This window comes from Quercus robur, chromosome 4 (genome assembly GCF_932294415.1).
Source record: "Quercus robur chromosome 4, dhQueRobu3.1, whole genome shotgun sequence".
Classification (NCBI taxonomy): Eukaryota; Viridiplantae; Streptophyta; class Magnoliopsida; order Fagales; family Fagaceae; genus Quercus; species Quercus robur.
Window position 1 is genome coordinate 84,866,850 of NC_065537.1, and position 27,976 is coordinate 84,894,825.

Consider the following 27,976-nt stretch of genomic DNA (forward strand, 5'->3'; position numbering starts at 1 on the left):
GTGCTAAAACTAGTAGCCAAATATCCATTTTCATTAAACCAAACCAAAAGAGTCTGAGAAATGGCTTTGGCACCTTCAGAGAGCCTTGAATGGTCTCTACCAGTTCCAAGTGTTCAAGAGCTTGCAATCCAAAAGCTTGATAAGGTGCCACTTAGATATGTAAGGGATGACTTGGACCAGACTACTCCTTCCAATCCTTCTCTTCGTGTACCTTTGATTGATATGAACAAGTTGGTCAACCCAGAATTCCGTGAAAAAGAGCTCCAAAAGCTTCGCTTTGCATGTCAAGAATGGGGAGTTTTCCAGGTAATTAATACAAAAAACATTAGGCAGTACTTCTTTTTTGTTGTTGTTGTTTCTTCTTCTTATAATACAAGAACATTAGGCACTATATATTGCTTTTCCTTCATTTTCCTTCACCACCTTAGCATGCCTGTATATGGCTTTTGTAGTTCATATACTAATGAAACTCTTCCTATTGATCAAAATTCACCTTTCATAATTGCACTTCCTCTTTCTTCTTCTCTTATCTTTATTCTCCAAATCATTTACTAATTAATGAGATTCAAAAGACCATACTTTCTTCTTAAAACAACTTTATCTATGATATGAACTAAAACCAATAACTTATAATCTTTTTGGGTTTCAGTTAGTTTAATTGATAAAGTAGCTAATGGTTGAATTAGAGATTTGAGATTCAATCTCCGTTTACATTAAAAATCGATTGGTATCTGGGTCTGATAATAAAAAACTATCGTCAATATTGAATAATGGATACTATAGGTTGAAACTCTTAAAAAAAAAAAAAAAAAAAACTTATAGTCTTCAACAGCTCTTGAAGACAAATACGATGTACAACAAAGTGGTAATAAGTAATTGTGACATATCTATGTGGCTAAAATAGATTACATTTGTTTTCATGTGCAGAGTTCATGTTACAGTTCATTAAGATGCAATCTCATTAGTTATATTATTATTCTTTGTTTTACATACATACATACATACATATATATATATATATATATATAGCTAATTGATGAGCTGGTTTTTAATGAGACGCAATAATTTATACTTGTGTTACAATTATGTCTACTTAAATTAAGTGTGAACAACCAGTACTCATCTGGTTATGGTTTTGAACAAATAATCATAAATTATAAGGTAACACGCAAAATAAATCTTTCTTAATAGAGTAAATTAGTTGACCAATTACATAATTTCAAAATTCAATGTCGTGTACTTTAGGATATTACTAAACAACTGAGAAAGCAGTTCCTCGTGAACCATACATGCATAAAGTCTAATTTATAAAATAATAAAATATTTTGCCTTTTTTTTTTTTCTTCTTCTAAATGAAGTAATAGGTTATAGATTAAAAAAAAAAAAAAAAACACCGTCATGCCTGCATGACGAGTAAGGATAGAAGAGAAAATTCCAGTCAAGAAGATATGATAGAGACAAGCCAAATTTTCTGTGCAGCTATCTTGACCCACTGAGAATAATTCAATTAACAACATTATTATGCAGTATTTTTTTTAATGTTGTAGCGTTAAATTGAAGGGAGAGTGTTTTGAAAGTATTTTTTTAAGGAAATTTTTATTGCCCTTTGACCAATAGTTTTTCATATTTTTCTAAAAAGGAAATAAAAAAATAAAAAAAGAGAGAGTAAAATTGTTTGAATAGACAAGGAATGCATTCATGACACGAATGTCTTATAATTGACAATTTGTTAGCCAAAAGTCCATAACGTTTGCCAAGACAATACGACTTTTTGCCCCCTTCATTTATGCTAATTTAATTTTTCAATAAAGTCAAAAAGAATCGAAAGCTTGTTGGCTGAGTCAAAATTGATTACTTCATAGTATTACTATTATGAGGGGTAATTATTTAGTAAGCACGACCCGTGAAGGTGTTTTAGTGGTAAGAAGTCTACTAATTCTTTACCGTTTGTGTCTAAAGTTGAGAGTTCAAACATTAATTGTGTGGATATATAATCCCACATCATTTATTAATAAGGTTCAAGTGAATCACTGAATTGGAGTGTCGGAGACAATAAACTCATAAGCAAGTTCTTTTATTTTTTGTTCAATTAAAAAAATAAGAGGTCTGGTACAAAAATAAAACAAAATAATTAGAGTAATATTTCTTCCTTTTATATACTAACTAGTAAGAGATGTCAATATGGTGAGACCCACAATGTGTTACATGTGTAATGCATTTCTAGTCCAATCATATATGATGATGTTTAATGGGGTTGAAACAACGTATGTACTAATCATTACTAAACTTTAAACATGATTCAGTAGTTTTTTTATTCCTCAATCTTGCAGATAATAAACCATGGAGTTATTGATGAATCACTAAGCAAAATGAGACAGCAAGTTCAAGAGTTTTTTGACCTTCCTTTGCAAGAGAAGAAACGCTGGGCTCAAAAACCAGGTAGTCTCGAAGGTTATGGTCAGGCATTTGTGACTTCAGAGGAACAAAAGTTGGAGTGGAATGACATGATCTTCCTCAAAACTCTTCCCCTTCAAGATAGAAGTTTGAATTTCTGGCCAGAAAACCCTCAAGAGTTCAGGTAAATTCTAACTGATCGAGTCATAAGATTGACCAATTGATATACATACACGTATGATTCATGCATATAGATATAGACACCTAGCAATATGCTCATATGATGGGATGCTAGCTTAAGCATAACTTTATCGAAGTCAACATGAGTGAGGTGGATTTTTTTTCCCAAAGTATAAGAATAATATAAGATAAGAATACAAAATCATTGTCCATAGTATTAACGGTATTCCTAAAATATCTAGGATATTCTAACATAGAAGGTCTTTTATTTATTTTATATATGTTGAAGATATGGTAGGATTGGACTCCATAATAATTACACTTTACGAGTGATTTTTTTTTTTTTTTCAGTGTAGGTGAAATTTAAATTCAGTTTCCTATTCAATTATAAGAGATTTTACATGCCAAGCTAAGTGGAACTCATAATAATAAATAGTCCTCTTATTCATTATTCATATGAATTCTATGTACTCTCATATTTTTGAGTTTGGAAAAGTACTTAACATTTTTTTTTCTTTTCTGGAGTATAATTTGTTTTTTTCTTCCCAATTTGGTGTGAATTTTAGAAAAACTCTGGAATCTTATTCTGAAGATATGAGGAATGTGGCAGTTTCTATTGTAAGGTTCATAACCATGGGGCTTGGACTTGAGGCTCAAAAATTTGGTGACACTTACAAAGAAGGAATGTACCAAATAAGGATGAATTGCTATCCTCCTTGTCCTGAACCTGAACGTGTTATTGGGCTTAATCCACATGCTGACATCTCCGGGATAACTCTCTTACTTGAGTGTGGCGACATGCCAGGATTGCAGGTTTTAAAAGATGAACACTGGGTTAATGTTGAACTCGTATGGTTGTAAACCTTGGCCATGTCATGGAGGTAAATACCATGACTTACATGTTAATATTTGTTAGAATGACATAGCAATACAGTAGATATATACCGTCAACTATGATTTTTATAATGTATAATATCACTTTAGTTTTCTGAAATTCTAATGTGAGTTATAGTGTAAATTCCCTTGTTAAATAAATGACTACTTCCTTGAAATACATAACCACCCCCGAATTATTTGAAGATAACAGACTATAAGATTGCAGTAGAAAAAGTACAAATGCAAGGAAAACATAGTTAACAAATTTATAGCATTTACTTTGATCATGCAGATTATAAGCAATGGAAATTACAAAGCCCCAGATCATAGAGCAGTGGTGAATAATTCAAAACAAAGGCTGTCAATCGTTACTTTCTGCTATCCCAATTCATCAGTGGATATTGGACCAGCTGAGAAGCTTATCAAGCCAGGAAGCCCACCTGTATACAAGACCCTAACAAATGCAGAGTATTTTCATAGCTTTAACAATCGAAAGCTTGAAGATTCATTCATTGACAGCTTGAAAATCTAATTGTCATAAATTGGGCATTTAATCTAAGAGGCCAGTTGGGCCTTCAGCTCAAGTTGTAACATTTAAGTAATGGGGTAGTAGTGAGGAATAAACTTCTATACTAGATAACTCTTGTGCAACAGCTTTCAGATTTTGGTTATTTTGGCAAAAAGATAAGGCATGCAATGCATGCAATATATTTTCAACTTAGCATATGGAAATTGCAAGGAAAAAAAATAAAAAAATAAAGAAAGAAAAAAGAAATCTGTCTGATATTTATTAATATACTTTGCCAAATGGATTGATGTGTCTGAAATAGACCCCATGTTCTACAATACCATTGATTGTTCACACCCAACACCATCATTCTTCTACAATTCACATTCTTTCAAAAGCTTCACAATATAATGATGTACATTTCTCTATTTCCCTCCCCCCCCCCCTCTCTCCTTACAATTCAAGAAAATAAATGAAAAATCAAGGAAAAAGAAATTTGACATATGATAAAATAGTTATAAAAAGTACATGAATATCTTTAGAAACAAAAGGAAAAAAAAATTACAAAAAAGAATAATAAAATCTAAAGACAAAAAATTACAAATATAAAACATTACAAGTTAATATAAAACTCAGATTATAAAATTCTCACGATTTAAGTTATTAATTAGGAGTTCGACTTGGTCAACTAGTGATGCTTTGCTTTGTCCAAATTTGAGGCACATTATAATTTACTTTTATGTATGAATTGGTCTGTAGGGAGGGTATGAGAAAGATCACAGCAACATATGGATCCAAGTCCCATGCAATACCTAGGTCATTGCACGGGATGAAATACCAAATACCAATGAATCACTAGGAGCAAAAGTCTAGAAGTTTAACTTCTCTTCAAATGTTCGATCAGGAAAAAACTAGTAACTTTTTAAGTTTCTACCTTTCATTTTTTCTTTTTAATGGATAAATTAATTAGGGAGTTAACTTTGTAATTTTTGCTCCTAACCGTCTATATAAGGTATGGTCATTGCATGGGATAAAGATCCTAGACTCATGCTTGTAACTAGTTATTGTGAAGGGTGAAGATCTCTAATGTTGTCAAATTGTTATTCATGGTCTCTTTTTAATTATTTATTTAATGTTTTATAATAGTTATATATTCATGGTCTCTAGGACCTAGAGTCTATCAATTGTGTTTTTTAATTATTTATTTATGATAGTTATTCATGGTCTCTAGGACCTAGCTAGAGTCTATAAAAATGAGATTTTCAGCCTATTAATGAATAAAATTTCAAGCTTTCGATTGAAAAAGCTATGAAAATACTCTTTATTTGTAAGAGTCTTGTATACAGGTGGGTTTCCTGATTTGATAAGCTTCTCAGTTGGACCAATATGCACTAATGAATTGGGATGGTAGAAAGTAATGATTGACAGTCTTTGCTTTGACTTGTTCACCACTGCTCTCTATGATATGGGGCTGTGTAACTCCCATTGCTCATAATCTGCAGGCTCAAGTGAATGCCATGAATTTGTTAACAATGTTTACCTTGCATGTGTCAATGCAGTTCTACTTTTTCTACTGGAATTTTTATTTTCTATTATATTCAATTATATTAAGGTGTGGTTATATGTTTTATCCTTTAAGATGAAATACTTCATTCAACGACAAGAGACTTTATCAATTAAGTTAACTGTAAAGACATATCATTCATAATTTTTTAAAAATTAAATCATAGTTAACAGTATATACAATAATATTGCTACGGCGTTCTAACCAATATTAACATGTAACTTATAGTATTTACCTCCATGACATGGCCAAGGTTTACAACAATTGCACCATTGACAGGTTCAACATTAACCCAGTGTTCATCTTTCAAAATCTGCAGTCCTGGCGTGTTGCCGCACTCAAGTAAGAGAGTTATCCCGGAGATGTTTGTATGCGGATTAACCCCAATGACACGCTCAGGACAAGGAGGATAGCAATTCATCCTTACATCGTACGTTCCTTCTTTGTATGTGTCGGGATTTTTGAGCCTCAAGTCCAAGTTCCATGGCTGTGAACCTTACAATAGAAACGGCCGCTACCTTCCTCATATTTTCAAAATAAGTTTCCAGAGATTTTCTAATACACACAAAATTGGAAAAATTTATATAACACTAGAGAAAAGAGGGAAAAAACTCTTACTAATTACTTTTCTCCTAACTCTAAAATGAGAGTAGTATCATTAGAATAATGAATAAGAGGACTAATATTTATTCATTAAATAATAAAAAAGATGACTATTTACTATCATGTGGGTTACATTTAGTTCGACAGTTAAAGTCTCTAATAATGGAATAAGAAAGCCGGATTCCTTTTTTGAGAAACAAACACACACACAAAAAGGAGAGGGAAATGAGTTTTAATATAAAGACACACCAAAACTCCACTTAAAAGATTCAACTCTTGTTTATCCATTTGGATTATAAAATTTGTTTTTTGGTCTTTCTCTTTGGCAGAATAATCTAACTTTTAACATTTTAGAAATAAACTAGTTTTTAGCTTTTTGTCACCTATTTAATATAAAAATTACTAAAAACAATGTATTTTAATTAACAATATGCAAATAAATTATCAAAAACTAAAAGTCAAATGCACTTCAAAGAGACATTGGCCAAATTCTGATACCATAATAAAAATAAGAAAAGGTGTGTTGCACCAAACCTTTAAAAATTATTGCTAAATACTTAGTTGACCCAAGTGGAAAGTTACAAGATATAGAGCATGGCTGCTTCAAGATAATAATCCTCGAATCTAAAAGGAGAATTTTAGAATCCACTACAAAATATAGGAGAAGCCTCTCTAAAATGTTATGAATGAGAAAAACTTTATTCTGAATAGAAAATCTGATTATAGACTTGTAGGCTAATTTAAAGGCTCTATAAAACTTAATTGATACAAAAAAATATTCTAAAAGAAATCCTAATTGATATCCTACAATAATAAAACCCCAATTTGACTAAAAAAGTATTTAAATCACCTAAAATCAAGGAAATAACAACCCTAAACCAAAATATTTGAAAATTAGATGAAAATAGATGTACAAAGTTGCCTGCTATCATCTATCACAAATGGTCACAAGTATGGGCAATGAAAACTCGAGATGAGCTAGTATTTTAATGAAGAAGGAGAAGAAGTAAACAATGAAGGGCTTGGGGGCACATAAACTTCAATCACTCCCTCAAGCATTTGTCCCTTTTCATTGAGGGCCTCAGTATAGTATCTTCTTGAATACACCAAATCACCACAATCACAAGCCTTTCTAGCTTCTTCATGTCATTCCTTGCCTCCTCATCATTTTCTATCAACTTCTCTAATTTTTATCTTTTTAGCATTCATAAGCCCAATCTATCAATGCCTCATCTTCTCCCAGCGTGAATGCAACACTAGACTTGCAACAAGTGATCTCTAGTAACATCACACCAAAACTGTAAACATCAACCTTAACCGAAATAGATGCTTTTCTAAACCATTTAGGTGCAAAGTATCCAATTGTCCCTCTTATGGCTGTACGAGCTACTTGAGTTTGTTCTGCCAACAAAAGCTTTGCTAATCCAAAATCAGCAATCCTTGGCGTAAAGTACTTGTCCAAGAGTACGTTTTGAGGCTTTATGTCACAGTGGAAGATTTGGGTGCTTCAATCTTCATGTAAGTACATTAGGCCTCGTGCTACTCCAAAAGCAATTTGCACTCTTTGGTTCCAATGAGGTTTGGATATCCCAAAGAGAAAGCTAGCTAAAGAGCCATTACTCATGTACTCATGTACTCATATACTAGAAGCCGGTGCTGCCCCTCATCACAATAACCGAGCAACCGAACTAAATTCTTGTGATGAGTCTGACCGATCACGCTCACTTCTGTTTTGAATTCCTTCTCACCTTCTTCTACCACCTTACCTAACCTCTTGACTGCAACAAATCTTTTAGAATCTGATGGAAGGACCCCTTTATAAACAGTTCCAAAAGCACCTTTTCCCACTGTTTGCTTGAAGCCCTTGGTTGCTTCTTCGAGCTCTTTATATGTATAGCTTCTCACATTTGTTGCAAGTGTGCTATCAATATTCCATCGCGAATTCAGCCCTTTGCGGTACAAGTAGATAAAAGCCACAATACTAGCTATGAAGAATAGGATATTAAGAAATGCAGAGCTGCCAAGGAGTAGTGCCAAGACAACTACCATAGACTGGTCTTTCTTATCTGAACCTATATTTTCCTTGATGAGAACTATGCTAGTATTACTTTCGCGATATCTTCCATTGGGCAGAGGAAACTTCTTCTTCCAACATGCATTTTCGTTACCTTCATAAATGACCACGCAATCGTCAAGGCATAGCTGTGTACACTGTTTCTCATCAACCCCTCTAACAAGGCCGTAATCTGGGGTACGGTAATATCCATTGGGTCCACAGAACCCACCTCCAGCAGCAACAGCATCAATTAATGTACCACAAATATCATTGGGAATGCTTTGCACTTCAATCCATGATGAAGAACAGCTCTCATTCCCACCACTTGGAGTGTCCCCATTTCTGGGGTGTTTGTATACTCTGAAGCTTCCATCAATCAGCATCAATTCTAGCCATGTGGTAGAAAGTTTCTTTTGAGCCTGGATCTTCCTTGGTAAGGTTGTAGATGTTGGTTGATTAATTTGTTGGCATCTTGGATAAACATGTATCCGGCCTCAATAAAGTTCAATATTAATCACCGTTGCAGTGTTGTGGCAAAATAAACTCTCTCATTGTTTTCAGACAAGAAGTAAGAAAGTGCCAAATTGCCATCCTGCTGTTAAGAAAGCTTGAAGCGGCCATCAGAATAGTTTGTCTCAGATTCTCGAGACCTGAGTGTGGTTTTCATGTACAGTATTTGGCCAGGCAAGATTGTATCAGTAGGCTCTTTGAAGCTTTCCCATATAGAATTATACTGCTCATCTAAAATCAGCAAGTTCCCATTGTCCAGTATAGCCGCACAACTGGATTTGGAACCGTTCCTTGGTGCCTTCCATAACTCTTTGCCTTGAGGGTCATTGAGAACAAACTCATTGTTGCTAGACAGCTTCAGTTCAGAACCTTGTGTTGCTGGTTCAGACCAAACAACAAACTCATGGTTGGGACTTTTGTTCTGTTAAACCAAACAGCAAGCAAGTATTGATTCTCTTTCTCATTGATTTTAATACGGCGGAATCCAAAGGCAAATTCACCTGAGCGCGACATGGATAATGGATTAATTTCTTGCTCTGTAACTAAAGCAGGTGATTTCAGCAATATGTTACAGTCATCTTTGGTGTAGGTGAAAACAGTGGGAAGGAGAGGAAGAAGCAGAAGTATAAGTAAGCAGAGTAAACAAAAATAAGCAAGTGCTGAAGTAGCTATTGCAATGGTTATGGCTTATGGGTTTATGAGTTAGGAAGAACCAATGACAACCTTTATATAGAAGAAAATGTTTTCTAGGTTTTAAACTTGCTTTTCTAAGCAGTTGTTCTGTCATTTTTTATGGTCTGTCTTTTCAGATATTGGATAGACTAACATCAAATTATTTTGGAAAAGACAAACTAATAATACTAGCCACTAGAATAAGCATGAATACTTCAACTAGTAGCAAATTAATTGCTTCTAAATAATTAATTATTATTTCATAGACAAAAAAACACTCATTATAGTATGCATTTGAATGAGAGTTGTGATTTTGTATCTTTTATCTAATAGTGTATTATCTTAAATAACGTGATACGACCAACTATACTTTTAAATTTTATAATATTTAATTTAAACTAAAAAAAAGATTTATGCAATTTGATTGAAATGGAGAGAATTGTAATCCTCTAATTTATGTTTCGAATTCAATATTAAGATATGTACATAAAATATTGATATATCTCAATTAAGAGTAATTAAAGTATTTATATTGTATCATATCCTAGATTTTTGAGAATTGATGTATTCTCGTGAATTCAACTACTACGTATCGGCATTTACTATTTTGATGCGTAAAATTGTGAGTTTTCCATTTTAGCTGATTTCTAGAATCATGTCAATTCCACATGGTTCACTAACTTTATTAATTTCTGGCATTGTCCTCTCTCTCTCTCTGTGTGTCTCTCACTAACTGCGGTCTCTACTCTCTATCTTCATTGGCCTGAGATGCATTTTCGCAACACAAGTGTACCCTTGATTGATATGGACAATTTGGTCAACCCAGAGTTCCATGAAAAAGAGCTCCAAAAGCTTTAATTAATACAAAAACATTAGGCAGTCCTCTTTTTATTTTTTTATTTTTATTTTATTTTATTTTATAATACAAGAATATTAGGCAATATATGTTGCTATTATTTCATTTTCCATCATCACCTTAGAAAAAGATTGATCCTTGGGATATTTTTCTTAGAGATTTCTTATGGGTTGGGTTCAAATTATACATGGTATAACTCTAAATAATGTTACACTAATCATTTCTTTTAATAGGATGCTAATTTTAACAAATCTACCGTTGGATTACATTATATTCGTATATTCTTCATGTTTGCAAAATTTCAAGGTGATCGAATATCAATAGCCATGTCATCAATCAATTGTTTAAATTCAAGTTTTTGTAGTTTAAAATAGTACATAAAAAATGTGTTTATGAATTACACATGGTGTAACTTTAAATAATATTACTCTCTCTCTCTCTCTCTCTCTCTCTCTCTCTCTCTCTCTCTCTCTCTCTCTCTCTCTCTCTCTCTCTCTCTCTCTCTCTCTCTCTCTCTCTCTGTGTGTAAAGAAACTTTGACTTGTTTTTTTTTTTTTTTTTGAATGAAATCTCTTTCATATGCTGTAATTCATACATATCTTGACTAGAATTTTTTTTATATATATCCTCATCCATAATATGTGTTTTTATTCATTCCTTCATTAAAAAAAAGAAAAAAAAAAAAAAACAGAGAAAAAAGAAATCTAATTAATTAGCTGTGCAGACTGCATAGTTCATGTTACAGTTCTTTAAGATGCAGTCTCATTATATTATCATTCTTTTCTTTGTTTTCCATGTATCTAATTAATTAGCTAGTTGATGAAACGCTATAATTTATACTAGTGTTACAATTATGTCGGCTTAAATTAAGGGTGAACAACCATTTGTCTGGTTACGGTTTTGACTTTTGAGCTAGTAACCATAAATTATAAGATAACATGCAAAATAAATATTTCTTAATGGAGTAAGTTAGTTGACTAATTACAAACGTAATTTCAATGTACACTGCCAGTTTAGGTATTACTAAACATTTTTCACCACTGCTGTCTTTGATATGGGGCCGTGTAACTCCCATTGCTCATAATCTGCAGGATCAAGTGAATGCCATGAATTTGTTAACAATGTTTACCTTGCATATGTCAATGCAGTTCTACTTTTTCTATTGCAATTTTATTGTCTATTATATTCAATTTTCTAGGTGTGGTTATATCAATTAAGATGAAATACTTTATTCAACTACAAGATACTTTATAATTATTCATTAGAACTGCATATTTATTCCTTAAATAAAAAAGAGGACCCCCTCAAAAAAAAAAAAAAAAAAAATAAAAAAGAGGACTATTTATTATCATGTGGGTTACATTTAGTTTGACAAGTAAAGTCTCTAATAATGGAATAAGAAAGCTGAATTATTTTTTTGAGAAACAAACACACACACACACACACAAGGGAGAGGAAAATGTGTTCTAACACAAAAGCACATTACAACTTCACTCAAAGATTCAAATCTTGTTTATCCGTTTGGATTATTTATTTATTTATTTTTTTTGGTCTTTCTCTTTTGCAAAATAATTTAACTTTTAACATTTTATAAATAAACTAGTTTTTAGCTTGGGCCTAAAATTTATAAACCAAACACACACACACACACACACATATATATATTAAGGGGAAATTACTCTTTGCCCACTTGTGATTTGCTCGAAAAACACTTTGTCTACTTGTGGTTTAAAAATTGGCACTTTACTCACCTAAAGTAAGCTCTGTTTGTCTCATGTTACCCACATCTATTAAAAACAAAAAGTATATTTGTATTTTTGCTACCCTTTTATGTCTCTCTCGTCTGAAAACATAAAAAACTAAAAAAATCAAGAGAAAAGAAAATCTAAAAGTTAGGTTTTGAAAAAAACTAAAACCCAGCTTTTAGATTATTTTTTTCCCTAACCTTTGAAGCTAGATGATGATCCCAATATTGATCGCTGCACCATCAAAAAATTCAACCCTTCTTGGAATGAATCTGGAATGCATGCAGTCAGTTCCTTCTCTACTCTCTTCCCACAATACAGAGGTAAAGTTTCAATTTATTTATTTATTTTTTGTCTGGGTGTTTTGCTCTTGATTTTGAGTTTTGATTTTTTTTTTTTTAATTGCTTTCTTCAGAAAAGTACTTGCAAGAGGTTTGACCAACTGTTAAATCTGCTTTGAATGAATATATGGCGTTTCATGTGAACTTAACTTAGTAAGTTCAGTTATCAGATTCATCTCATATTAGTCAGTACTACCTCAAGTTTCTATTTTTCATTGTTTTACTTAGTAAAATATGTGCTTTTCTAATTCATTGTATGATTTACTACTGGTTATAGATTGAGGGGTCCAGGACAGTTTCAACAACTAGTAAGACTAGGGATCCATATATTCAAGGTTTTCAGACCCGGACCATTCATTGAACCGTAAAAGGAAGAGGTTCAAGGTTTTTGAGGTCGAACCGAGGTCAAACCAGGTCGAACCGTGATGATGTCATAATTAATTTAATAATTAATTAAAGCCTAAATATAAATATTAAATTTATAAAACTAGCAAAATTGACTAATATATCTATATATGTGAGGGAAATTTAATGATTTTCAAGCATATATTTAATAATTAAATAAGAAAGTTAATAAAATAAAATAATAACCATAAAAACATTAAAATTTATGATTAATTTTTGAAGTTGAATATCTTTGAAGGATTTTAATTATAATTTTTTTTTATTCCTTGTAAGAGATGCATAATTTAATTCAGTAGAATAAAATTATGTTAAGTTTTTATAAAAAAAAAAAAAAAATTGCTAAAGGGTTGGACTGCACGGTTCTTGCCACCGGTTTGTGTGGTCCAACTCCAGTTTTAGGGGTTCATGGAATTACCACATATGCCCAGTTCTTTATGCTTAAAAAACCGATTTTCATCCTGGTTCCCAGTTTTCATAGGTTGGACTGCACAGTTCTTGCCACCGGTTCGTGTGGTCCAACTCCAGTTTTAGGGGTTCATGAAATTGCCACATATGCCCGGTTCTTTATGCTTAAAAAAACAATTTTCATCCTGGTTCCCAGTTTTCATGGTCCGACCTCCCAGTCCGGTCCGGTTCTGAGAACCATGCATATATTATCATCAAGGCTAGGGAACTTATTAGGCTTTTGTCAAGAAGTGTCCCTGTTGATTAGGTGCAATTTTTGGTCTCTTCTTTTTTACTCTTGTTTTCTTGTCTATATTGTATGAATTTTCTCTTGTGTTACAAAGGTGTAAAATAACTATCGAGATGTTGGGTTTTGTTCTTACATTATATCAATGCCCAAGGGTGAAATAGCTTCAATATATGCCTTCTTAGATCTAAAAATTTAAGCTAGGTTTTAATTTTTACAAAATTTAGCTTTTAGATCTTCTTTTCTCTTGATATTTTTAGTTTTTTATGTTTTGAGAGGAGAGAGACATAAAAGAGTAGCAAAAATACAAACTTACTTATGTTTCTAACGGAGGTGGGTAATAGGAGACAAATGGAGCTCATCTTAGGTGGGTAAAATGCCAATTTTTAAATCACAGGTAGGTAAAGTGTTTTTTAAGCAAATCACAGATAGGCAAAGTGTAATTTCCCCATTTAATCTATATATTTATATAATAACTAAAAGTCGAAATGTTTGACTTTTTGTTGACTACCCCTTATTGCACCACGTGGCTACATAGATTAATGCCACATATATATTTAAAACTACCCGAACAGTTGTGTCTTTTCGTTTGATGGAAATTTTAGTGATATTTTCAGTTTTCAGAACCATTGTGTTTCGTCATCTATAGTAAATTAGAGACACAATGTTCAGTCTCTTTGAATAGTAGTTACAAAATATTTTGACTCTTTTTTACCTTATATACACGCCCCTTAAAAGCCCAATTGCCTATACTAAACTATAGACACAACGTTTGATAGTAGTTATAAATTACTTCCCTTTGAGCACGTACTCATGCACAGTTGTGTATTTTCATTTGATACCCGAATAGTTGTATCTTTTCTTTTGATGGAAATTTTAGTGATATTTTCACTTTTCAGAACCATTGTGTTTGGTCATCTATAGTAAATTAGAGACACAATGTTCTGTCTCTTTGAATAGCAGTTACAAAATATTTTGACTCTTTTTTTACCTTATATACACGCCCCTTAAAAGCCTAACTGTCTATACAAAACTATAGAAACAACGTTTGATGGTAGTTATAAATTATTAGCCTTTGAGCACGCGCTCATGCACATGTTTAGAGACTCTTCAATTTTTTTTTTTTTTTTTTTTTTTTTTTTTTTTTTGTGGAAAAAAGTTAATAATTTACATCAATCATAATTTGGGATTAATACTATAAGGGCACAAACGGACCTAAAGCCCAAGAACTACCAATTGATGGCCCAAAAAGCCCAATACAATGAATTTGTTAGAGAAATGGGTAGGATATTGACTACTTGGTAAGCTAAAATTAAGTACAATGAAAAGAGATGCAACACTCAATTATCAGGAAGAAAGGGATCCTCGGTCCACTCGAGGAAGATCTTTTAATATATCAATGTTCTTGCTTTCTTTTCTTTACCAATTCTTTTTTCCCTCTCCCTCAGGATCTTTCTCCCCCTTTTATATTTACTCATTAATTATCTTCATGCCACACTTGGAGGGTTCAGATTGCATTCTTAGGACTTTTGTCCCATCTAGAACATACAGGTAAGCTTCTACCTTACAGTCTGAGCTGTGCAACCACTGTTCATGGTCATTTCCTCATTAATGCGGCCAAAGAAGTAGTTGTCTTGCATTTAATGCGGAGGGGATGGCTTCCACTCCCTTCTCTTCTCACCCTTCTTGTAATCCATGCTAAGTTTGCTTTAGTCCTTCTGTGATATTTTAACCTTATGTGCCCTCTATTGTTACCGCTCGTCCCTCAGATCAACGGGTGCTCGTCCTAGAAGTCCGAGGGGCATCCTTGGAAATCATCTAAGCAAACCACCTAGATGAGATTAGGGGTCCCCCGTCCACACAAATACATTTTCCAATTACAAAAAAAACCAAGAGGTGCGATGAGTATTATGCGTTAGCAGGTGAAGGTTAATAATTAATGGTAACCACTTAATAATCATAAAATACCTAGAGGTGTGATGAGTATTATGGGTTTGTGGGTGAAATAATTTTTTCATCACACCTCTATGTATTTTGTAATTATTAAGTGGTTACCATTAATTATTAACCTTCACTTGCTAACGCATAATACTCATTACACCCCTAGGTATTTTTTGTGATTGGAAAATGTATTAATTTCAAATTATAATGGATGCAAATTATTAACTTTTTCCCAAAAAAAATTGAAGATGCTCGGAGGCTAGTTTAAACTATTCCCTTTACATTTTAATAACTTATAATACTACTACTCCAGGTTTGTTAACAATTTCTTTAATAGTTTTAAAAAATATTGTACCCCTAGGTTCTTTTGTGATTGGAAATATATTAATCCCAAATTATAATGAATGCAAATTGTTAACTTTTTTCCAAAAAAAATTGAAGATGTTCAGAGGCTAGTTTACACTATTCCCTTTACATTTTAATAACTTATAATATTGCTACTCTAGGTTTGTTAACAATTTCTTTAATCGTTTTAAAAAATATTGTACCTACTGAGTGTGATTTTTAGGTATTGGGAATAATTATATATTAATGTCATATTTAGCATAGATTTTAGGTATAACAAATTATTACTTATAGCAAAGAAATACCAAATTATTATTGGTGTTGGACTTATCATTGGTATTAGAATTTTTTTCCTCTCTTAAATTGTAACTTTTATTTTCAAGTGATCATAACTTTAAGCAAATTGAAAATTTAAAATTTTTGCTAAACTCTTCCATGTATCGCTCGGGTTCGATATATATATATATATATAGAACCCAAAATTCAATTGATTTGGAAAATTTGATGGGCACGGGCGGTTATTATTTGGATAGCATGATTTTAGCATAACAAGCAAAAGAAAAGGTATGTTAAATATCATATATATATATATATATATATATATATTTATTTATATATGTATGTATATTCCCTCTCAAAATTTTGTCCTATTTAATACATTTAGATACAACTTTTCCTTTTTGTAAGACCTTTTCCCATCTCCTCGTGTGTGTGTTAAAAATAATTAGTATTCTCAAAAGAAAAAACAGTGGGTTAATCTCACATTGGAAAATGAATGTGAGTTAAAGAAGTTTAAAACCTGTACGTGCTATGTAATCAAGAGTTAGGCCTTTTTGAATATATACTACTGTCAGTTTTTTTTAAGGCTTTCTCCCCTCTTCTCGTGTGTGTGTTAAAAATACTTAGTATTCTTAAAAAAAAATAAAAAAAAACTTTTCTAGATAACTCTCTTTTTTTCCTTTCATTTCCTCTTGCCACGCCATTGTGTTAGAAGTAAAAAGATAAACAATTACAACACTACTGATGACAGGAAGCATTACATCTCATTTTCACACAAGTCATCCAAACAGAAGATCAATATTATAACATCTGCAAGTTAATTGCTTTTAATTTCATCCAATGAACATGCATGCTAGATGGAACTTGTATCAATCTTAGGATAATGAAATTCTGTAGTATATAAGAATTTTGAAAATCTTTATATTGGATGTGAATTTTGAAAATCTACCGTTAAATTGCACAAAATTTCAAGAAGATAAAAAATTAATAATTACTCATGTGGGGACCGATGGTTTATGGGCCAGGCCCATTTGCTTGTGGGGAGCCTGCAAGCCCAAGCTGAAAAAAGTCGTGGCCCAAGCTCAAAAGTATAAGGCCGAGGATGGCCCAGATAGGCAGCCGAGGACGGTTTAGTCCTCGGCAAGCCTAAAGCTCCCTTGACAAAAGGGTAAAAGAGAGCTATAAGAACAAATCCATAAGAAGATCTAAAATATCTCAGGGAAGTTGTCCTTAATACCCTTCACTGATAAGACTTTACACCTAACAGAACCTGATTTTTAGGCTTTATTAACCATCCCCAACAATTCTGGGATTAGATTGACGGGACAAATATCAGTCCTGGAAAAGTTGACCCTACACGTGGATGAGGGACAACAAACGTAGGCTAGTATAAAAGGTAAGGTAAACTAATTAAAAGGGGAGGATCCCATCTCACTTCTTGAAAAAAACTCCAGGGATGAGAATGCCCGGATAATATATGTACACCACCACAAAAAACCCCCCGCCGGGTAACCGGAGAAAAACATTAGTGCTCCTCGGACCTGATCTGAGGAGTCCAATCCCTCAAGTTATAAAGTTGTGGGGCTTGGATATCCAGGCTGAAGCCTTTTCTTATCTGAGTTCCTTAAAATCCGGTTTGGACCAACGCCCTGTGACCAAATGCTAGCCTTTCAAGCCCACTCTCTACAAATTTTATTGTGAGGGATCCTTCACGCGCGAGCCCAACGTCATTGTTGGGCCGTTTGAGAATCGTATCCCTACAATTGGCGCCGTCTGTGGGAAGGCTTGCGCGTTGGCACAGGTGGTGCATGAGTCAACTCCCTAGCAAGCAGAGATTAGCGAGTTTTTCCCATTTCCGGCGACGTGCAGTTGTGGCTCTGACATAAGCTTCTGCTAGGGGCTACGCCTTGCACTGCTAACGGCGCGGGCAGCTCTAGGGGCTTCCGGCCTCAAGCCAACTCCCCCCTCCCTGGCCTAGGGGCTAACCTTCGAAAAATAAATGAATATAGAGAAAAAAGTACAAAAAAGAAATCTTACAAGTTTTGGACAGAACCAAGGCCTTGTATGGTCCTCGGACCCAAGCCTATGGGGAAACCAAGTACAAAAAAGATATCTTACAAGTTTTGGACAGAACCAAGGCCTTGTATGGTCCTCGGACCCAAGCCTATGGGGAAACCAAGTACAAAAAAGAAATCTTACAAGTTTTGGACAGAACTAAGGCCTTGTATGGTCCTCGGACCCAAGCCTATGGGGAAACCAAGTACAAAAAAGAAATCTTACAAGTTTTGGACAGAACCAAGGCCTTGTATGGTCCTCGGACCCAAGCCTATGGGGAAACCAAGTACAAAAAAGAAATCTTACAAGTTTTGGACAGAACCAAGGCCTTGTATGGTCCTCGGACCCAAGCCTATGGGGAAACCAAGTACACAAGAAGCACAATCGGAGTTCCCTGCTTCCCAGTTGACTGCTCGGATGGATTATTTAGAGATTATCAGCCTTGGACGGTATTCACGCGCTTATCGCAGAATATTCAACTGTTATCCCGGTTAGTTTCCTAAGTTTGATTTACTATGAATTATCGATATAATGCCTGGTAGTATTGGTAAATTGGAGTGAGTTAGATTATGTTTCAAGCTATTTTGCTCTAAATATTCTTGAAGAAACACACACATAGGGCACACCCATTCACGAAGTAGTGTTGTCAAAGGAACAGTATTCAAAACAAGTAAAGAAATTTCCATTCTTACTAAAACAAAGAAATAGTACAGCGTACAATGAAAAAGCTGGAATCAGTTTGTGTCAAAGCTCACTACATAACCAAACAGAAAGGAAGATACAAGAGAATAAAATAAAGCTGAGGAAGTAGATCAGAGGAGAGGTTGGCTACAGCTCCAAGACCTTGTTCTTCCTCAATGCTTTCACATGCCCACAACTCAAACAGCAAAAGAGACCCAACTTGAGCCTGACACCGCTGAAGGAAAGGTGTAGGGAGTTGGAAGTTGAGGGGCTTTCTCTAAATATTTGCCTGCCACAAGGCAAAGGCGCTGATGGCGGAGAATCTTTCTTCTGACACACCAAAATTCTGGCATGAACAGAACTTGCTTCGTATTTTGGCTAAAAGGAAGGGGAGACAAATCTTGAGTCTCCGCCATCCTTGCCCTGACCGAGCCATCTCAAGCTTTATTAGGACATGGCGTTTCTGGGAAAGGAATGGATTATTCATGGCTGACTACTATGGTGAACGTATTAATGGATAGGGTATAACCAGAGAGAAGAAGTGAACTCTGGGAAAAGCCTGGGGGATTCTGATATGAGAGAATCACCTTTTGTCTTCTCTCTTTATATAAGGGACGAAGAAAAGGGTGCATAACCCGTTCAGATCCCCAGGGAAACCTACAAATAAGAATGCGCCGTTTCGTTCTCCCACACCATCCATAACCGTCAGATCTGGGAGGCCTCGTAAAGGGAGGATATTAAAGACGCGCCTTGAATACCCAAACGACATAAGGGCAACGTGCGCAAATTAAGGGGAACAGCTCGTAGACCGATACATTCCTTGGGCATGTGAAGAGTTACCCGCATCCTTCAAGGGCTGAAATGAATGAGCCACAATAAAGACTCAACATTACCAAAACCCACCTTTCCAACCAAGATGTTGGACAGCAGGGTTTTGAGGGGCTATTGTGGGGACCGATGGTTTATGGGCTAGGCCCATTTGCTCGTGGGGAGCCCGCAAGCCCAAGCTGAAAAAAGTCGTGACCCAAGCTCAAAAGTATAAGGCCGAGGATGGCCCAGATAGGCAGCCGAGGACGGTTTAGTCCTCGGCAAGCCTAAAGCTCCCTTGACAAAAGGGGTAAAAGAGAGCTATAAGAACAAATCCGTAAGAAGATCTAAAATATCTCAGGGAAGTTGTCCTTAATACCCTTCACTGATAAGACTTTACACCTAACAGAACCTGATTTTTAGGCTTTATTAACCATCCCCAACAATTTTGGGATTAGATTGACGGGACAAATATCAGTCCTGGAAAAGTTGACCCTACACGTGGACGAGGGACAACAAACGTAGGCTAGTATAAAAGGTAAGGTAAACTAATTAAAAGGGGAGGATCCCATCTCACTTCCTAAAAAAAACTCCAGGGATGAGAATGCCCGGATAATATATGTACACCACCACAAAAAACCCCCCGCCGGGTAACCGGAGAAAAACATTAGTGCTCCTCGGACCTGATCCGAGGAGTCCAATCCCTCAAGTTATAAAGTTGTGGGGCTTGGATATCCAGGCTGACACCTTTTCTTATCTGAGTTCCTTAAAATCTGGTTTGGACCAACGCCCTGTGACCAAACGCTAGCCTTTCAAGCCCACTCTCTACAAATTTTATTGTGAGGGATCCTTCACGCGCGAGCCCAACGTCATTGTTGGGCCGTTTGAGAATCGTGTCCCTACAACTCATTAATCAAATTTTGAATTTCAAAATTTTGTTGATTAAAATTGTACATAAAAAATAATTTTATTGATAGAATAATAAATTAAAACAATCCAATTAATAGTTTCGGTGGCCGTCGGTTGCTAATGGCCTTGCAGCGTTTTGGTGGCAATAAGTTTGGTTCGAACGTGAATCTAAACTCCATTGCTGTTAAGATGAATCTGACAGTGTTTAGAATGACGTGGATAAATTGGCATGTGGAATGATTTAATTGGACAACTTAAGGAATTGATTAAGAATGATGTGTACATTATAAATCTATAATAACATGTATTTAAAAATTATTGATAGTGTGGTACAATGGTGTTCTCTTATTTGGAATTAATTAAAGTTTAGACAACAAGTGATGTGTGTTATTGCAATTGATATATAATAAAAATGGTGACAATGATAGGTATATATGAAAATAATATTACTTTGGTCACAATTTGTCATGTGTGAAAATATTTTCTCCTCACGTTGCTAGTTTAGTATGGTTTATTTTGTTAAGTGCAACTTTTAAAGATCTCTCATTAGGTACATATTATTTTAACTTAACTTATTTCTTGAAGTCAAATAAATAAGTAAATGTATTCTTTCTCAAAAAAAGAAAAAAGAAAAAAAAGAAGTTGACTTTAAGTTTTTCTAAACGACACTTGTCCTTAATTTTAAAGAAGTATTATTAGGAATGATTGATTTGTCACAATAAATATTAATTACTCAATTTGAAAATATAATTAGGGTGAGCAAATATGAACGACTTGACCCACTCATCCTGTCATCCGACTCGGCCAATCTAATGGATTTCAACTATTTTCAACTGCTTCTTCTATAACATGCAAATTGATGTTCATGTTAAGTGGAATGATGAAATTTATAAAACCTCACAATTTTAGAAGGCCTCAATATTATTTAAAATTTTAAATGAAGTGGCATTAAATATACTTTTAAATTGGTAATATTTATTGAGTGGCACTTGTTAATTAGTATTTCTAAAGGAGATGTCATTGTTACAATTCCCAACACTCAACTATCGAAATTATAAAAATATACACCCTAAAATAGATAAATTTAATATTTAGTAATATTTTTTGTCGTGTTCCCACCATAGTTGGACTCACAAGCATGGTTGTCAAAATTTCAATTTGGATTTTACGATTTTATGATCCCACCTGACTAAAACGATCTGAATCTTTCAAGGATCTTTGGTAGGATTGCTATGATTGTTCAAGATTGGTAAGATTATATGACTTTGACGATCCCAAATGATCACGGTTTCTTGTAATCTTCTTTAGCTTGACTAAAGATTTAGTTGAACTTAAATGAAAAATAACATCCTAATAGACTCAGTTTTTCTATTCTAAAGTAGAGAGACAGAGTGTCAGTTGGACCTAAATGAAAAATAATATCCTAATAGAGTGTCACATTGTGAGGTTTTTGGCCTCTTTAAATGATGCTTACAAATGGATGTAGTTATGTATGGTAATTACATTAAATGGATGTCAAATTTTATTTATTTATTTATTTTTATGGATGAATGTACAATTTATATTATTATTTAACATACCAATGTTTTTTTTTTTTTTTTTTTTTTTCTCAAATAGTGTAGGATTCCACCTACCTCCTACGATCCTACGTAAGATCTTGATTTTGACAACCTTGCCCACAAGGCTTCAAGAAAAAATTATCATATAGCCAGGGATCTTGTACATGAGCATTAAAATGTAAATAAGAACGAAGAAGTCTTTTAATTTTGTTTAGAAATTGAACATGAATAAATAAAAGAGAGATTTAAACCTTTGTTTTCTTGGTAAAGAAAACGCTACACATATACAAGATTTGATTTAAATGGCATTGAATATGTAGTAATATTATAAGTCATTTAATACACATTTATATTTGTAATTTTAGGGGCACGATTTGGGGCCCAAGCCCAAATTGTATGGAGTCTTGGTCTAATGAGCCTAATACAATGAATTTGTAAAGTATGAGTCAAAGAATTAGGTTTTAATGAATTGAGCAACGACTAATGTTGAATTAAAAGACAATCAAGCGCAAATAAGAGATATTGGTGTCAATGGATTTTTAGTCCAAGGAGGCCAAAGTTATTGTATACTGATCATAGTTGGATATTAAGATAGTTTAGTATGCTATAGTGTTCTCTCTCTGTTTTTCACCACCCCCTTCTCATGGGGGTTCTTTCACATTATATAGCTCCTTTATGATCATCTAGACTCTACACTTGTTGATTATCTAGATCCTCACTTGAGTACCCATCCCATCAGACACCCCTTTTAGCTTTTTGTGAGTTGTGGTAGCCAAGACAGCACTGTTCAAAAGTCCTCTCCACATTAAAGCGGTCAGAAAAGAAGCTGCAACGCATTTAATGCGGTAATAGCAGTTTTTCCTTAGATATTTCGAGTTTCCTTCCCTCTCACATGTTCATGGGGCACATTTTAATTGTTAGAGTACATACTTGGATTGCATTCGTCGTGTCCGAGGAGGAATTCCTCCTCGGACCTCCTTCTCTTCATCTCCCATTGATGAGACTTTTACTGGGAATCATTTAATAGTTATCTCCTCCTCCTCGAACTTGTTAGTGTCCTCGGACAAGACTCAAGGTCCAATACATTATTTTGGACCCTAGTCCCTATAGTAATATTAATCTAAATTATGAAATATGAATTTATCAAATGGAGAAGATATTTTTTTTGAATAAAAAAAATATTAAGGATTATTGATTTTATTTTTAAATAAAAAGGATTACTGAACTTTTTTTTTAATCATGTTTTTGTTTCCTTTTGTTTAACAACAACGAAGTAATTTTTTTTTGGTTGTTGAAGAGAGAATGTGAATCTTAGTCCACAACAATAATGTGAACACTAACTAGTTGACAGGTCCTATACTTTATAGTCTACAGCTGAATATTCAACCTCGAAACTTTTGGAGCAATTTATTCAACACGCGGGGTTTTTAATATTCTCAAACCAAATTATGACACCAAAAGAGGTAATAAAAAAAAAAAGGCTAAACACAACACTCTCTTTCTTAATTTGTTAATAATTATCTTTGGTATACTCTGAAGATATTATATAAAGGGCTTTGAGTACTAATACTAGTAGCAAAATATCCATTTTCATTAAACCAAACCAAAAGAGTCTGAGAAATGGCTTTGGCACCTTCAGAGAGCCTTGAATGGTCTCTACCAGTTGCAAGTGTTCAAGAGCTTGCAATCCAAAAGCTTGATAAGGTGCCACTTAGATATGTAAGGGATGACTTGGACCAGACTACTCCTTCCAATCCTTCTCTTCGTGTACCTTTGATTGATATGAACAAGTTGGTCAACCCAGAATTCCGTGAAAAAGAGCTCCACAAGCTTCGCTTTGCATGTCAAGAATGGGGAGTTTTCCAGGTAATTAATACAAAAAACATTAGGCAGTACTTCTTTTTTGTTGTTGTTTCTTCTTCTTATAATACAAGAACATTAGGCACTATATATTGCTTTTCCTTCATTTTCCTTCACCACCTTAGCATGCCTGTTTATGGCTTTTGTAGTTCATATACTAATGAAACTCTTCCTATTGATCAAAATTCACCTTTCTTAATTGCACTTTCTCTTTCTTCTTCTCTTATCTTTACTCTCCAAATTATTTACTAATTAATGAGATTCAAGAGACCATACTTTCTTCTTAAAACAACTTTATCTATGATATGAACTAGAACCAAGAACTAATATTTTTTTTTGGGTTCCCGTTAGTTAGAGTATTTAATGGTTGAATAAGAGATTTAAAGTTCAATTTCTGCTTACATAAAAAATTGATTGGTGTCTTGGTTTACTGATAAAAAACTATTATCAATAGTAGATGTCATAAGTTGAAATTCTAAAAAAAAAAAAAAAAAAAACTTATAGTCTTCAACAGCTCTTGAAGATAAATCAGATGTACAACAAAGTGATAATAATTAATTGTTGACTTATCTCTTTGGCTCAAATAGATTACGTTTGTTTTCATGTGCAGAGTTCATGTTACAGTTCTTTATGATGCAATCTCATTAGTTATATTATTATTCTTTGTTTTCCATATATATATATATATCTAATTAATTAGCTAGTTGTTAATGAAACGCAATAATCTATACTTGTGTTACGTACAATTATGTCTACTTAAATTAAGTGTGAACAACCAGTACTCATCTGGTTATGGTTTTGAACAAATAATCATAAATTATAAGGTAACACGCAAAATAAATCTTTCTTAATAGAGTAAATTAGTTGACCAATTACTAACTTAACTTTAGGATATTACTAAACAATTGAGAAAGCAGTTCCTCGTGAACCATACATGCATAAAGTCTAATTTATGAAATAATAAAATATTTTGATTTATTTTTTTCTTCTTCTAAATGAAGTAGTAGATTATAGATAAAAAAAAACACCGTCATGCCTGCATGACGTGTAAGGATAGAAAAGAAAATTCCAGTCAAGAAGATATGATAGAGACATGCCAAATTTTCTGTGCAGCTATCTTGACCCACTGAGAATAATTCAACATTATTATACAGTACTTTTTAAATGTTGTAGCGTTAAATTGAAGGAAGAGTGTTTTAAAAGTATTTTTTTAAAGAAATTTTTATTGCCCTTTGACCAATAGTTTTTCATATTTTTCTAAAAAGGAAAAAGAAAAAAAAAAAGAGAGTAAAATTGTTTGAGTAGACAAGGAATGCATTCATGACATGAATGTCTTCTGATTGACAATTTGTTAGCCAAAAGTCCATAACGTTTGCCAAGACAATAAGACTTTTTGCCCCCTTCAGTTATGCTAATTTGATTTTTCAATATAGTAAAAAAGAACCGAAAGCTTGTTTGGCTGAGTCAAAATTAATTACTTCGTAGTATTATTACCATGAGGGGTAATTATTTAGTAAGCCCCACTCGTGGAGATGCTTTAGTGGTAAGAAGCTTACCAACTCTTCACCGTTTGTGTCCGAAGTTGAGAGTTCAAGCATTGACACGCTCCATTAATTGTGTGGATATATATTAATCCCACATCATTTATTAATAAAGTTCAAGTGAATTGGAGTGTTGGAGACAATAAACTCATATGCAAGTTGTTTTATTTTTTGTTCAATTAAAAAAATAAGAGTTCTGGTACAAAAATAAAACAAAATAATGAGAGTAATATTTCTTCCTCTTACATACTAACTAGTAAGAGATGTCAATATGGTGAGACCCACAATGTGTTACAAGTGTAATGCATTACTAGTCCAATCATATATGATGATGTTTAATGGGATTGAAACACTGTATGTACTAATCATTACTAAGCTTTAAACATGATTCAATAGTTTGTTTATTCCTTAATCTTGCAGATTATAAACCATGGAGTTTTTGATGAATCACTAAGCAAAATGAGAGAGCAAGTTCAAGAGTTCTTTGACCTTCCTTTGCAAGAGAAGAAACGTTGGGCTCAGAAACCAGGAAGTCTCGAAGGTTATGGTCAGGCATTTGTGACTTCAGAGGAACAAAAGTTGGAGTGGAATGACATGATCTTCCTCAAAACTCTTCCCCTTCAAGATAGAAGTTTGAATTTCTGGCCAAAAAACCCTCAGGAGTTCAGGTAAATTCTAACTGAATCATAAGTTTGACCAATTGATATACATACACGTACAATTCATGCATATAGATATAGACATCTAGCACTATGCTCATATGATGGGATGCTAGCTTAAGCATAAATTTATCGAAGTCATCATGGGTGAGGTGGATTTTCCTTTTCCCAAAGTATAAGAATAATACTATAATATAAGAATACAAAATCATTATCCATAGTATTAACGGTATTCCTAAACTATCTAGGATATTCTAACATAGAAGGTCTTTTTATTTATTTTATACTTGTTTTTATTATTATTTATTTTTATACAATATAGAAATTCTACTCTAACTTAATCTAAGTGTATATGTGTGTGGAACTCCTTCTTGGAGACTTGAACCCTAATCTTTGTCCATATCCCACAAACACTTATACTTATAGAGTGACCATTGCACCAAGGATGTGCGGTAATCCAATTTCCCTTTTCAATTATAAGAGTTTGCCATGCTAAGTGGAACTCACATAATAATAAATAGTCCTCTTATTCATTATTCATATGAATCTACACTCATATTTTTGAGTTTGGAAAAGTACTTAATTTTTCTTTTCTGGAGTATAATTTTTTTTTTCTTCCCAATTTGGTGTGAATTTTAGAAAAACTCTGGAATCTTATTCTGAAGATATGAGGAATGTGGCAGTTTCTATCGTAAGGTTCATAACCATGGGGCTTGGACTTGAGGCTCAAATTTTTTGTGACACTTTTAAGGAAGGAACGTACGAAATAAGGATGAATTGCTATCCTCCTTGTCACGAACCTGAACGTGTTATTGGCCTTAATCCACATGCTGACATCTCCGGTATAACTCTCTTACTTGAGTGCGGCGACACGCCAGGATTGCAGGTTTTGAAAGACGAACACTGGGTTAATGTTGAGCCTGTCAATGGTGCAATTGTTGTAAACCTTGGCCATATCATGGAGGTAAATACTATGACTTACATGTTAATATTTGTTAGATTGTCATAGCAATATTGTAGATATGTACCGTTAACTATGATTTTTTTTTTAAATTTTTTTTATTTTATGTATAATATCTCTTTAATATTCTCAAATTTTAATGTGGGTTATGGTACCGTAAAGTCCCTTGTCATTAAATAAATGACTACTTCCTTGAAATACATAACCACGTACACCCGAATTATTTGAAGATAACAGACCATAAGATTGCAGTTGAAAAAGTACAAATGCAAGGTAAACAGAGTTAACAAAAATATAGCATTTGCTTTGATCATGCAGATTATAAGCAATGGGAATTACAAAGCCCCAGATCATAGAGCAGTGGTGAACAATTCAAAACAAAGAATGTCAATTGTTACTTTCTGCTATCCCAATCCATCTGTGGATATTGGACCCGCGGAGAAGCTTATCAAGTCAGGAAGCCCACCTGTATACAAGACCCTAACAAATGCTGAGTATTTTCATAGCTTTTTCAATCGAAAGCTTGAAGTTTCATTCATTGACAGCCTGAAAATCTAATTGTCAAAAATTAGGCATTTAATGGTGAGCCCTACAATGGACTTAATCAAGTTGTAACATTTAAGTAATGGCGTAGTAGTCAGGAATAAACTTCTATACTAAATAATTTTGAATTTGAATGTGTCAAAACGTGGACTCCCTCGATATTGACAGAAGACGGGTCAAATTTGTATAATTGTGTTGTTAATCGAATCATGAGAGAGAGTGTTGTTAATCTATCCTTGCACATCATGTGGGCATGCATGATGGTGTTTTTTTATGTTATGTATTACTTCATATTATTATTATTATTATTTTTTTTAATTTTTCATAAATTAGAATTTATGTTCTGCATGGTTCATGGGGAACTTTAATTTCTCAATTGTTTAGTAATTTCCTTCGGCTGGCCGTGTGCATTGAATCTTGAAATTACGTGGTTAA

The 27,976-nt window shown here is 33.7% G+C and overlaps 1 protein-coding gene across 3 annotated transcripts; it reads left to right on the plus strand.

Annotated features, from left to right (window-relative positions):
* On the plus strand, window positions 1–27,909 carry LOC126724119 (protein SRG1-like). 3 transcript variants are annotated; one of them, XM_050428428.1, is made up of 4 exons: window positions 1–306; window positions 2,331–2,578; window positions 26,677–27,001; window positions 27,317–27,909. In XM_050428428.1, the coding sequence occupies exons 1-4, from the start codon at window positions 61–63 to the stop codon at window positions 27,554–27,556; spliced, it is 1,059 nt and encodes a 352-aa protein (XP_050284385.1). In that variant the 5' UTR covers window positions 1–60; the 3' UTR covers window positions 27,557–27,909. The 3 variants fall into 3 exon arrangements, with proteins under 3 accessions (XP_050284385.1, XP_050284383.1, XP_050284384.1); XM_050428426.1 differs by lacking the exon at window positions 2,331–2,578 and adding an exon at window positions 25,799–26,046 and having other exon boundaries at window positions 4–306; XM_050428427.1 differs by lacking the exons at window positions 1–306; window positions 2,331–2,578 and adding exons at window positions 23,489–23,843; window positions 25,799–26,046.
* The last annotated feature ends 67 nt before the right edge of the window (window positions 27,910–27,976 follow it).

Bases quoted from the DNA above. Each gene is read 5' to 3' on its own strand.
- LOC126724119 (XM_050428428.1), top strand. From the start codon at position 61: ATGGCTTTGGCACCTTCAGAGAGCCTTGAATGGTCTCTACCAGTTCCA. The intron at 2,579-26,676 runs GTAAATTCTAAC...TGTGAATTTTAG, and splicing joins GAAAACCCTCAAGAGTTCAG to AAAAACTCTGGAATCTTATT. The intron at 27,002-27,316 runs GTAAATACTATG...TTGATCATGCAG, and splicing joins ACCTTGGCCATATCATGGAG to ATTATAAGCAATGGGAATTA.